The 14608-nt window shown below is 45.4% G+C and overlaps 1 protein-coding gene across 1 annotated transcript; it reads right to left on the bottom strand.

The window, feature by feature from the left end:
• Positions 1-1743: 1743 nt before the first annotated feature.
• tmeff2a (transmembrane protein with EGF-like and two follistatin-like domains 2a) lies at positions 1744-14378 on the bottom strand. The gene is made up of 2 exons (XM_055154800.1): positions 13817-14378; positions 1744-1898 (listed from the first exon to the last, which is right to left on the bottom strand). The coding sequence occupies exons 1-2, from the start codon at positions 13968-13970 to the stop codon at positions 1744-1746; spliced, it is 309 nt and encodes a 102-aa protein (XP_055010775.1). The 5' UTR covers positions 13971-14378.
• Between the last annotated feature and the right edge of the window lie 230 nt (positions 14379-14608).

The raw sequence follows: 14608 nt of genomic DNA, 5'->3' as shown, positions 1-14608 counted from the left end.
GGGTTTATACTGTGCACATCACCAAAGCCCTGATGACGTCTTCTCCTGCTCGCTTTAACAATCACTCCACACTGACTCATGAACCTTGAAACAACTACACTCAAAAACATCTACTGTCCTGTAAGGAAAACAAGAAACTCTTCATTACACCAACGTCCACAGTGTTCAGATGAAACCAACGTCCTCTGGGTTTACAACACACACACATACACAAACACATACACACACACACACACACAAACACACACAGACACACACACGCACACAACCACACACACACACAAACACAGAGACAAACTGTACTCAAGCTTGCCCATGAAACAGTCCAACTGCTTCACTCCCAAACTGAAACTTTTGGGTTTTTTACTTTTTTAAATGAACCCTTCCAGACCAGCGGTATCGTGCACCACCTGGGAATATGTTTTATAAAACTGCACAGAACTTTCCAGCTGTAAAAAATAGAAACTTTTTTCCCTTGAAAAGCTGATAGTTGCTAGCCTGATTCATCAGCCGCTTTCACTTTGTAGAAACCATCTGACCTTGCAGCATTAGGATTTGTTCGCTTGACAGTAGGCAAATATTATTTTTAATTTAACCAGTCTCTGTTATTTGGTCATGACATATGTAGTGTGCTGCTAACAGGGCTAACTGGTATATTAAACTTTTCCCAAATCCTAGAAAGAAGGACAATAACATATTTCCGATTGGTAAAATTCACCAAATATTCTCTTTGTTTCGGCTTTAAATCCTCAATCTCGGGAATCGTTGACAACACAGAATGTCTGGCTCTTCTCTGATTGGCTGGTGCCTGAACTCACACTTCTGGGGTTTTAGTGAACAGTCTACTGTTTTCTGATTCCTGATCTAGACGCTGGAGAGAAATGAAATTGAGCAGGATCATTTTGAGACACTAGGTGGCACCAGCATGGCTAGACAGTTGCGGCTTTCCAATCATATTTCTGGTATTATCCTATGTCACATGATGGTGTCAGGAAAACAAGTGTCCAATAGGAACTTTGTTTTTCACCAAACTCAGTTGCTCCGTCCATTTTGATTGGGCCAAACTTTGCCAAAGAGTGTAGTGAGTCAAAACGTTCGATGCTCTGAGCGTCTGTGTTCAGAACAGCTGAAAAAGTTGCTCTAAGTGCAGATATTTCTCAAATAAATGGAAAATGACACATCTCGGTCTGTGTAATTGCACGTCCCTTGTTATTTTTATTTGAAACATTTATTTTTAATCCAAATGTCCAAATCCAAATGTAATGAACCTCATGGAAATGCAGAAGTGATGAGGCTCTTTGTCCTGGACCTGACACCAGCTGTTTCCACGACTGACACTGGGAAAGTCATGGGGACATTACACTTTTTAATGTTTGTTTGTTTGTTTGTTTGTTTGTTTGTTTTGAGGCAATAAGGAGATTTTGAGTTTTACTTACAGACTTGATATTTTGCACTTTTGTAGCTAAGGCTCTAAATTAAACATTTTTTATGTCCAAAAAGTTGACAGAGTGTGAAATATGACACAACTCCAGCAGCAGATTGTGATATAACAGACTGTTGTGAAAAAAGGATGTCTAACACTTCATTAGGAGGTTAAAGGGAGAGTTTTAATAGAAAAATTAAGAAAAAAATCCAGGCGAGGACAAATGTACTAATACTGCCCTTATGTCTGGAAAGGTTAAGAGTCTAAAACCACCACAGAATATCTATATACAAACAGCTTCTATCCATAAAGTACTTCTACTAGTACTTCTCCTCTAGTACTTTTACTGTAGTGTAGTTGAGTACCTTAAAGTCGCAGATGCAGGTGACCATGTTTCCGATCCTCAGACACTCTCCGTCAAATTTACAGGTGTTTGTGTCACAGAGGAACAGGTCTGTGTCTCTGTCGTCATATCCTGAAGAGAAAAGAAGAAGCACAGGTCAGGACCGAAGCACACTGCAGGACCGAAGCACACTACAGGACCGAAGCACACTGCAGGACCGAAGCACACTACAGGACCGAAGCACACTGCAGGACCGAAGCACACTGCAGGACCGAAGCACACTGCAGGACCGAAGCACACTGCAGGACCGAAGCACACTACAGGACCGAAGCACACTGCAGACCGAAGCACACTACAGGACCGAAGCATCAGGACCGAAGCACACTGCAGGACCGAAGCACACTACAGGACCGAAGCACACTGCAGGACCGAAGCACACTACAGGACACATCAGGACCGAAGCACACTGCAGGACCGAAGCACACTACAGGACACATCAGGACCGAAGCACACTGCAGGACCGAAGCACACTACAGGACACATCAGGACTGAAGCACACACACATTAAGACTGAAGCACACACACATTAAGACTGAAGCACACACACACATTAAGACTGAAGCACACACACACATTAAGACTGAAGCACACACACACATTAAGACTGAAGCACACACACACATTAAGACTGAAGCACACACACATTAAGACTGAAGCACACACACACATTAAGACTGAAGCACACACACACATTAAGACTGAAGCACACACACACATTAAGACTGAAGCACACACACAAACCAAACAAACAAACAAAAAAATGGCACCACAGACAGATGTACTTCAGCCTATTTTATTGAAAATACTTTTTTTTCCCTCTAGTTTGTGATAAAAGTTTGATTTTTCGCCTTGTTCCGTGGTTGTGTTTAGTGTGAAGATTCTAGTGTTCATCGTCACATTCTCGGTGTGTGATCTGTTTCAGTGAGTTGTTCATGGATCATGTGTAGCACTCACTTCACAGTGACACACGTCCTTCTGGACTGAGCCCGGTTTAGATTAATCACAGTCAAATCCAAACTTGAATGGATGAAGTCACAAAGGAAGCAGTTTTTGAAGTTTCATCATTTCCTCCACAAACAAAACCTCCTGTTTTATCCTGCATAGAAAAAAAAAAAAAAGAAAAAAAGTCTAACCCTGTAGTTTAGATCTGTGCAAACATGACCTGAAATCTGAGTCTTGTATTTGTTTAAAAATCACAATTACTTTTTTTTCTCAAATGGTTCAGCCCGGAATCAAATGTTTATGAACTGTCAATAAACAATCAATAAAACATCCAGACAGTTTAGAACTCTGCCTCTCCAGCTCCAACGCTGCAGCCGGAAGAACACTCACACACACACACACACACCAGGACAACACACACACCAGGACAACACACACACCAGCACAACACACACACCAGCACAACACACACACCAGCACAACACACGACTAAATATAGGAAATAGATGGATTTGCGAACAACGTCACAGACAAACTGCCCACACAGACGAGCAGCAAAACATACACACACATACACACACACACACAGACACACACACAACACAGGCAAATACACATAGACACAACACAGACACATACACAGGCAAATATACACACACACACACACACACATACAGACACACACACATACACAGACACACATACACAGACAGCAGTGTTCCTCATGTTACAGTGAGAAGTTGTTGTGTTGTTAATTACACAAACAGAAGTGAGAATAGTTTATGGATCAGGACACTGGGGCGTTTCCTTCTGTCGGTGCACAGTCATAACGCTTCAGAGTTTCTGTGTCATTTGTTGTGATGTCAGTCGTCCTAAACTAGCAAACTCTGCCTCTTGTACTGTGGACAGGAGGACTGTCCAACCTGTAGCTCAGGAGCTACCAGCAGCTCTCCATGTCCTAAAAAGTATCTCACCAAAGGATTTCTGAATTATATGTATTGTACTAAATAACTCACATTTGATTAATTACCACTGCACATGTGTTATTTTGAACTTTGTGCACTAATAAATGGTTAATGGTTTAATGTTTTACAGACATCTCACTGAACATCTAAGGCTCGTTCTCTTATATCCAATCTGTTTCTTGCAACAGCTAAAAAGAGTAACTCTCCAACATTTTCATTTTGTAAAGGAGCTCACTGGACACAAAAGGCTGAGATCCCTGAAGTACAGTACAGTCATAGAACGTTTAGGCTAGTACAGGCAGTGTTGAGAAGGTGACTTTTAAAATGTATTCCGCTACAGATTACAGATTACATACCCCAAAATGTAGTTTGTAACGTAATCTATTAAGGTACTTAAAGTGAGTAACATAATCTGAATACTTTGGATTACTTGATTTGCTGTAGAGAAACAAAGATGAGGAAATCTTCACATAAGATGTTTTGTCTGCTAAAAGAAAATAAAAAGCCCAGACTTTACTGAACCAAATTAAAAATATTATTGATAGAAGACGAAGAGACACGTCCACACAACAGGATTTAGTCCTGTTAAATCCTGTTTTAGTCCTGTTTTAGACCTGGTTTAGATCTAGTTTAGACCTGGTTAAGATCTAGTTTAGATCTGTTTAGTCCTGGTTTATATCTAGTTTAGACCTGGTTTAGACCTGGTTTAGTCCTGGTTTAGACCTGGTTTAGACCTGGTTTAGTCCTGGTTTAGACCTGGTTTAGACCTGGTTTAGACCTGGCTTAGCTCTAGTTTAGACCTGGTTTATTTTCCAGCAATGAGTGGAATTACCGCAAAAAAACATAAACAAAATGTGAAAACAGGAAAATATCGCCATGTAATCCATTTATTCCAACAAAGTAACTGTAATCTATTTACCACTCACTGAAACAGTAACTGTAACTAAATACAGTTACTCATAATTTGTACTCTGATTATGTAACTCTGGTACATGTAATCTGTTACTCCCCAACACAGAGTACAGGGTACAGTACACAGTACACTACAGTACACAGTATACAGTACACAGTGCACTTTACAGTAGAGTACAGTACAGTAGTGTACAGTATCCAGTTATGACAGGTCATAAATTGTGATAAATATTTGAGCTACTTCACCTTAAGTTCATGTTCATATTAATAAGACAAAGAAGCTCAATAAAAACAAACTGCTGCATTCCAGTTTTCACACATTTGTGTGCGTCTTACAAAGCGTTAAATTCCGATCGCTCTTTGGTTTTAAACTTTTCTATTTAAATGTAATATTTCTGTAGATGAACTGAGTGGCGCTCGTTAGCACAGGATCATTAGGTCAAACCGCTGTAATGATGCAAATAAAAAGCAGACAAAAAACTCAGAGATGTCATTTTAATAAACTGATATCAGTGGATCATTTTGACATCACAACATTCAGACAAGACAAAACATTCTGGGTGAAGAAACAACAGTGACGGTAAAACAAGAGCTTCAGCCTGAGACAGAAGTGAGTCTCCTGCAGCCACAGAATAAACTGTCATTATGAGAACAGATGAAACTATTAAGATCTAAACACCACATGATCTGGTATTCTAAAGGGTAAGAACACACAAACCACACACACATGTACAAGAGCCAAAATCACACACTGTACTGAGCTCCAATAACACCTGGAATGTTAACCACTCTGCCACTGAGCATCTCCTGCTCCCTGACTGCAAACACATCTCCCAACGTTTGTGAACACGAAACATCTATTGGAATAAGCCAGGACTAAAACAGGACTAAACCAGGTCTAAAGTAGGACTAAACCAGGTCTGAAGTAGGACTAAACCAGGACTAAAACAGGACTAAACCAGGTCTGAAGTAGGACTAAACCAGGACTAAACCAGGACTAAAACAGGACTAAACCAGGTCTGAAGTAGGACTAAATCAGGACTAAAACAGGACTAAACCAGGTCTGAAGTAGGACTAAACCAGGTCTAAACCAGGACTAAACCAGGTCTGAAGTAGGACTAAACCAGGTATGAAGTAGGACTAAACCAGGTCTAAACCAGGACTAAACCAGGTCTGAAGTAGGACTAAACCAGGTCTAAAGTAGGACAAAACCAGGTCTGAAGTAGGACTAAACCAGGTCTAAAGTTGGACTAAACCAGGTCTAAAGTAGGACTAAACCAGGTCTGAAGTAGGATTAAACCAGGACTGAAGTTGGACAAAACCAGGAGGAAAGTTGGACCCAGGTTCCTGGTTAGGTCTAAACCAGCAACCAAACCAGGACTAGACAAAGGGTATGAGGTCAGTTTAGTCTGGGTGGTAGACCTGGTTTGGTCGTGTTCTAGTCCCAGATAAACCTTTTTCACAACAACAGGAAGTGTTGTGTAAGTGTAGAGTAAATGTCACTTCCGGTTCATGCTTTTCTGTGGTAAAATGTGTGTGTAAATGTGTGTCATTTTCTCCAGCACCAAATCTTCAACCAACAAACTCCACAAAGAATAAACATTCTTCATGAACAATTTATCCACAACTATCAAGAGAAGAAAGACCAAAACTTAAAGGAAACGACCACGCATTAGTGACACACTCAACTAAACTAATGTTATGATCACAAATAAAAGGAAATTGTTTACTCAATTTTAGAATTCAAATTAAAAATGGATTTCATGATGTAGATATTGGCATAGACAGAGAGATTTGTACAGTTTAAATGTGAGACATGTGACTGTGAACATCTGTAGCATTTGAACTGCACAAATCTGTCTGTCTATGTTAATATCTACAACATGAAAAAATATTAAAGGGCCCATCTCATGCAAAATCTACTTTTCAGAGCTTTCCACCTTCTAAGAGTGATGTGTGGCCCTTGTATTTGTCGCCAAAGTGTTTTTTAGATTGATTCAGCGTTTTTTTTAACAAATTGCAGTGTATTTCTGTCACCCTCCCACGTGACAACGAACTAAAGCTGCTACAACGATGATGCGGCAGATACACTTATGACGCGTTTGACGTAGCAGAAAGAGCTACACGTGTGTTAGTGTGTGTTAGTGTGTGTTGGTGTGTGTTAGTGTGTGTTGGTGTGTGTGTTAGTGTGTGTGTGTGTGTGTGTGTTGGTGTGTGTCGGTGTGTGTTAGTGTGTGTTGGTGTGTGTTGGTGTGTGTTGGTGTGTGTGTTAGTGTGTGTTAGTGTGTGTTGTGTGTGTTGTTGTGTGTGTTGTGTGTGTTGGTGTGTGTTAGTGTGTGTTAGTGTGTGTTGGTGTGTGTTGTGTGTTAGTGTGTGTTAGTGTGTGTTAGTGTGTGTGTGTGTGTGTGTGTTAGTGTGTTAGTGTGTGTGTTGTGTGTGTGTTGGTGTGTGTTGGTGTGTGTGTTGTGTGTGTTAGTGTGTGTTGGTGTGTGTGTTTGTGTGTGTTAGTGTGTGTTGGTGTGTGTTGTGTGTGTGTGTGTGTTGTGTGTGTTGGTGTGTGTTAGTGTGTGTTGGTGTGTGTTGGTGTGTGTGTGTTGTGTGTGTGTTAGTGTGTGTTGGTGTGTGTGTGTGTGTGTGTGTTAGTGTGTGTTTGTGTGTGTGTTGGTGTGTGTTAGTGTGTGTTAGTGTGTGTTAGTGTGTGTGTGTGTGTGTGTGTGTGTGTGTGTGTGTGTTAGTGTGTGTGTGTGGTGTGTGTTGGTGTGTGTTAGTGTGTGTGTAGTGTGTGTTAGTGTGTGTTGTGTGTGTTGTGTGTGTTGTGTGTGTGTGTGTGTGTGTGTGTGTGTTAGTGTGTGTGTGTGTTTGTTTAGTGTGTGTGTGTTAGTGTGTGTTAGTGTGTGTTAGTGTGTGTTAGTGTGTGTGTGTGTGTGTGGTGTGTGTTGGTGTGTGTGGTGTGTGTTAGTGTGTGTTAGTGTGTGTTAGTGTGTGTTAGTGTGTGTTCGTGTAGTTAGCTGGTCAGCGTGGGGCACAGGAAACAGCAGAGTTGTGGTTGGGCGCGCCCTGCTGCTCCGGAGCAGATTACAACTCTCTGAATTATTCACCAAAACAAGCTCCAGCATCAAATATTCATCACGCGTGTTTTCACCGGACCAACACATACACACACTCACCACACACACACACACACACACACAACACACACATTCACAATACACACACACTCACCACACACACACACACACACACACACACACAACACACACATTCACAATACACACACACTCGCCACACACATACACACACACACACTCACCACACACACACACTCACACACTCACCACACACACACACACACACACACACACAACACACACACTCACAACACACACACAACACACACTCACACACACCAGAGACACTCACTACACACACACCAGACACACACACAACACACACACACCAGACACACACACACAACACACACACACACACACACGAGACACACACACCAGACACAGACACACACACAACACACACACACACACACACACACACCAGACACACACACACACACACACACACACAGACACACACACACACACACACACACACACACACACACACACCAGACACACACACACACACACCAGAGACACAACACACACACCAGACACACTCACAACACACACACCAGACACACAACACACACACACACCAGACACACAACATACACACACAAACACCAGAGACACTCACAACACACAAACACCAGACACACTCACAACACACACACACACACCAGAGACACAACACACACAAACACACACACACAAACACACACACACTGTCAGAACTACACACACACACACACACACATACACAAACACACACAAACACAACCAGAACTACACACACATGCACACGCACACACACACACCAGAGACTCTCACAACACACACACACACAGAGACACTCACAACACACACACACACACCAGAGACTCTCACAACACACACACACAGAGACACTCACAACACACACACACACACCAGAGACTCTCACAACACACACACACAGAGACACTCACAACACACACACACACCAGAGACTCTCACAACACACACACACAGAGACACTCACAACACACACACACACCAGAGACTCTCACAACACACACACACACCAGAGACTCTCACAACACACACACACACCAGAGACTCTCACAACACACACACACAGAGACACTCACAACACACACACACACTCCAGAGACTCTCACAACACACACACACACCAGAGACTCTCACAACACACACACACACAGAGACTCTCACAACACACACACACACCAGACACACTCACAACACACACACACACCAGACACACTCACAACACACACACATCAGAGACACTCACAACACACACACAGACACTCACAACACACACATCAGAGACACTCACAACACACACACACACACCAGAGACTCTCACAACACACACACACCAGAGACACTCACAACACACACACACACCAGACACACTCACAACACACACACTCACAACACACACACATCAGAGACACTCACAACACACACACACACACACACCTGACACACACACACACCAGAGACACACACATACACACCAGAGACACTCACAACACACAAACACACACACACCTCTACATACATACACACCTCCACACAGAAACACACACACCTCCACACACACGCATACAAACACACACAAATGCATACAAACACACACACCTTCAAACACACACACACCTCCATAAACATACACCCCTCCACACACATGCACACAAACACACACCTCCGCATACTACACACCTCCACACACGCACACAAACACACACACACACACAAAAACACACACCTCTACATACATACACACCTCCACACACACGCACACAAACACACACACACACACAAACACACACCTCTACATACATACACACCTCCACACACATGCACACAAACACACACACACAAACACACACACAAACACACACCTCCGCATACTACACACCTCCACACACGCACACAAACACACACATACACACAAACACACACCTCTACATACATACACACCTCCACACACACGCACACAAACACACACACAAACACACATCTCCGCATACATACACAACTCCACACACGGACACAATCACACACACACAAACACACACCTCTGCATACATACACAACTCCACACACACTCACACAAACACACACATACCTCCACATACATACACACAAACACACACCTCCACATACATACACACGCACACACATTATAACATACATAACATACAGAAGAGGAGTGGAGGAAAAAGAGAGGAGAGGAGGAAGAGGAAGGGAAGAGAGGGAATGAGAGGAGGACACAGACAGAGACAGAGACAGTAGGAGCATGAGACAAACGGAGTGACATGTGAAGGAGCGCTGAGACACACACAAACGTTCTGATGGTTTCATATTTGTGCTGATGTGTTTGTGAAGCGCGCACACACACACACACACACACACACACACACACACACACACACACACCAAACACTGGATATTTTTACTGTTTGGCTCAAATGTGTGAGTGAAGGAAGATCTGGCAACCGACGACGATTCAACAACACTGCTCTTTTAGTTTGACAAGACACAGCCAAGAGACAGAAGAGGACAGGAGAGAGGGAGGAGAGGAGGAGAGAGGAGAGGGAGGAGAGGAAGATAGGGAGAGAGGAGAGGAGAGGAGGAGAGAAGAGAGGGAGAGGAGGAGAGGGGGAGAAGAGTGGAGGAGATGAGACAGGGAGGAGAGGAGGAGAGAGGGAGGAGACGGCCAAAAGAGACAGAAGAGGACAGGAGACAGGGAGGAGAGGAGAGAGGGAGGAGAGGAGACAGGGAGGAGAGGAGGAGAGAGGGAGGAGAGGAGACAGGAAGGAGGAGAGCAGAGAGGGAGGACAGGAGAGGAGAGAGGGAGGAGAGGAGACAGGAAGGAGAGGAGGAGAGAGGGAGGAGAGGAGACAGGAAGAAGGAGAGCAGAGAGGGAGGACAGGAGAGGAGAGAGGGAGGAGACAGCCAAAAGAGAGAGGGAGGAGATGAGGAGAGAGGAAGAAGAGGAGAGAGAGACGAGAGGAGGAGAGCAGAGAGGGAGGAGACAGCCAAAAGAGAGAGAGAAGAGAGGAGAGAAGGAGGAGAGGAGATGAGGGGTGATGAGAGTAAAGAGAGAGAGGGAGGAGAGGAGGAGAGAAGGAGAGAGGAGAGAGAAGGAGGAGACAGCCAAAATAGAGAGGGAGGAGAAGAGAGCCAAAAAAGAGAGATGGAGAGAGGCGAGGAGGAGGGAGGAGAGAGAGAGGGAGGAGAGGAGGAGAGAGAGGGAGGAGAGGAGGAGGAGAGAGAGAGAGAGAGAGAGAGAGAGAGAGGAGGCAGCCAAAAGAGAGAGAGATGGAGCGAGGAGAGGGAGGGAGGAGAGGAGACAGCCAAAAGAGAATGAAGATAGAGAAGAGGAGAGGAAATAAGAGGGAGACAGCCAAACGAGGGAAGCGAAGAGAGGATGAGATGGAGAGAAAGAGACAGGGAGCAGCCAAAAAAGAGAGGGAGAGGAGGAGAGAGGGAGCAGCCAAAAGAGAGAGAGCAGGCACTGAGCCACAGAGAGATGGAGATTAAAACTGAGCTCTTTAAAAACTGAAACTGAAACCAATAAAACCCAAGACAACAATGGAACTAAACCAGGACTAAACTAGAACTAAACCAGAACTAAACCAGGTCTAAACCAGGACTGAACCAGGACTACACCAGGACTAAACCAGGACTAAACCAGGACTACACCAGGACTAAACCAGGACTAAACCAGGACTACACCAGGACTACACCAGGACTAAACCAGGACTAAACCAGGACTAAACCAGGACAAAAGCAGGACCTAGTTTCGATCTCTTCATGTTGTGAAATGTCTGATGTTTGTGGGTGAGTTTAAAGTTCAGATGTTGATGGAGCAGAAGTTGTGTGTGTGTGTGTGTGTGTGTGTGTGTGTGTGTGTGTGTGTGTGTGTGTGTGTGTGTGTGTGTGTGTGTGTGTGTGTGTGTGTGTGTGTGGTTCTGACCGTGTGTGTGTGTTTGTGTGTGTGTAGTTCTGGCCGTGTGTGCGTGTGTGTGTGTGTGTGATTCTGACCGACGGTGTGTGTATGTGTTTGTGTGTGTGTGTAGTTCTGACAGTGTGTGTTAGGGTGTGTTTGTGTGTGTGTTTGTGTGTGTGTAGTTCTGGTCGTGTGTTGGGGTGTGTTTGTGTGTGTCTTTCTGTGTGTGTTTGTGTGTTGTGTGTGTGTGTTTGTGTGTGTGTGTGTAGTTCTGGCCATGTGTTTGTGTGTGTGTCAGTGTGTGTGCACTTGTGTGTGTGTGTGTGTGTGTGTGTGTGTGTGTTTGTGTGTGTTTGTGTATGTGTATGTGTGTGTGTTTGTGTGTAGTTCTGACCTTGTGTTTGTGTATGTGTGTGTGTAGTTCTGACCGTGTGTGTGTTTGTGTGTGTGTGTGTGTGTGTGTGTGTGTGTGTGTGTGTGTGTGTGTGTGTGTGTGTGTGTGTGTGTGTGTGTGTGTGCGTGCGTGTGTGTGTGTGTGTAGTTTTGACCTCTGACCCTGTGGATGGTTGTGTTATCATGTGAATTTTGAGTGAGTGGTCCAGTGGAGCTGACGTGGTCGGAAACATCACGACAACAAAAGCGACGCAGACTCAGACTGTTCCAAAAACCTTCACTCCAAGATCAAACGAGATCACACGAGATCACACGAGATCACACGAGATCACACGAGATCACACGAGATCACACACTCCGAGAAGAAACTACTGAAACACGAGTCACAGAAACGTCCAGGTCACACAAGAGTCTGAGCACAACACGACCAAAAACAAATCCATGAAAACACACACAATTACCAAACCAGAACAAAGACTAAACCAGGACTGAACCAGGACTGAACCAGGACTGAACCAGAACTAAACCAGGACTAAACAAAGACTACACCAGGACTAGACCAGGATAAAGACTAAACCAGAACTAAATCAGAACGAAGACTAAACCGGGACTAAACCAGGACTAAACCAAGACTAAACCAGGACAAAGACTAAACCAGGACTGAACCAGAACTGAACCAGGACTAAACCAGGATTAGACCAGGACTAGACTAGGACTGAACCAGGACTAAACCAGGACTGAACCAGGACTAAACCAAGGCTAAACCAAGACCAAGCCAGGTCTAATCCAGGACAAAGACTAAACCAGGGCTAAACCAGGACCAAAACGAGACTAAACCAAAACCAAGCCAGGACTAAATCAGAACTAAATCAAGACCAAGCTATGACTAAACCAGGACTAAAATAGGACGAAGACTAAACCAGGACTAAACCAGGACTAAACCAGGACTAAACCAGGAGTCTCAAACACTCGTTATTAGTGATAAATGTCACATTCTTGGTTGTCCTCAAAAAGCCTGTGAGGCCTCGAGAAGAACCAACATGAAAGCTGCTGGAGTGTGAGCAGAAGCAGAGTTTGGAGCCTCTGTTCTTCTCTGACCGCTGGAACACTCTTCATGTTCCACAACCATCTGGATGTTCTGAAAGTGCAGAGAGCACAGCCCAGACACGAGAGCTCTGTAATTGTGTTCCAGTCAATTCTGCCTTTTATTGTTGAAATCCTTTGTCCTCTGCTTTGGGGACACGCGGCTCCGCGGGAAATCACGGGATAAACAGGTCACACTCCCCCGAGCCGCACACACCACAACCCCCGACAAACACACACGTTCACATCTGAAATGAGCTGCAAGTTTGTCTCTGCACAAACGCACCACGACACAAGGGACACGGTTAAAGGGGACACGGTTTAAAGGGGAGATGTTTAGAGGGGAGATGTTTAGAGGGAGGGATGTGAGTCAAAATGACCGCGCAGGTTTTCGCTCTGGATTCCGTTAGATTCCGTTAGATTGGGAGCCTCACAGCAGCTCGTCTCTTTGTGACGCTCCGCGCGGACATTTTAAACCTTTGCAATAAAAATATGAATCTTAAATGTTGTTCCCATACGCTCGTGTCGCTCTGCCGCGTGTCTGCCGCTCTCGTATGCGGCAGAGCGCAGACACGCAGCGGGCAGGTGAGCGCGGTGCCGCGCGGTACCTACCGGAGCAGTTCCAGCCGGTGGGCGTCTGACAGTCGCTGAGGGAGGAGGGGAAGGCGCGCAGCTGCTCCACAGGTAACGCGGCGAGGAGCGACACAAGCGTCAACCGCAGCCAGCCGCCCGCGCCGCTCCAGCACCAGCCGCGCGGCAGAATCATGTCAGCGGCGACACGCGGCACAGGCAGGCGTCACAGGCGGCGGCGGGAGGCTCCGGAGGAATAACACACACACGCCGACGATCTCAGCTCTCCGTGGCCGCTCACAGCGCTCTCACACCGGGGCATCGTCCGCGCAGAAGAGCCGCCACCCCCATGCGCCAAAAGTTATCCATACGCGCTATCCGAATGCGCTGTTTTGTGACGCGGGCGATGCTGTAGGATCCCGGGGAGACGTGGAGGCACAAACACTGCGGGCACGCGGCAGAGGACGCGGTATTCCGTGGCGTAGTAATAAAATCCAATGTTCGAGGCGCGGAAACGGAGCGGTGCGACGCGGTAAAGGATCCTCCGTGCGTCCACCGCGGCGTCGCTCCCTCTGAGTCCGCGGAGAGAACAGCGCGCCGTGACTCTCTCTCTCTCTCTCTCTCTCTCTCTCTCTCTCTCTCTCTCTCTTTGATGGGGTTGATGGGGTCACGTGGTGTGTGATGGCGGGATGGAGGAGGAGAGAGAGGAGGAGAGGAGGGGATGGAGGAGAGGAACCGAGGAGATAAAGAAAGAGTGGAAAATCAACCCAAAGAAACCTGAGCAGTCAGGTCTGACCGGCAGAGGGCGCACAGACACCGGCGCCCGCACTGAGG

Source organism: Boleophthalmus pectinirostris, unplaced genomic scaffold, assembly GCF_026225935.1.
Source record: "Boleophthalmus pectinirostris isolate CB_2022bp ecotype Guang Dong unplaced genomic scaffold, ASM2622593v1 HiC_scaffold_1, whole genome shotgun sequence".
NCBI lineage: Eukaryota > Metazoa > Chordata > Actinopteri > Gobiiformes > Gobiidae > Boleophthalmus > Boleophthalmus pectinirostris.
The sequence above is the reverse complement of the archived record's forward strand: the minus strand, read 5'-3'. Positions and strand labels throughout refer to the sequence as shown.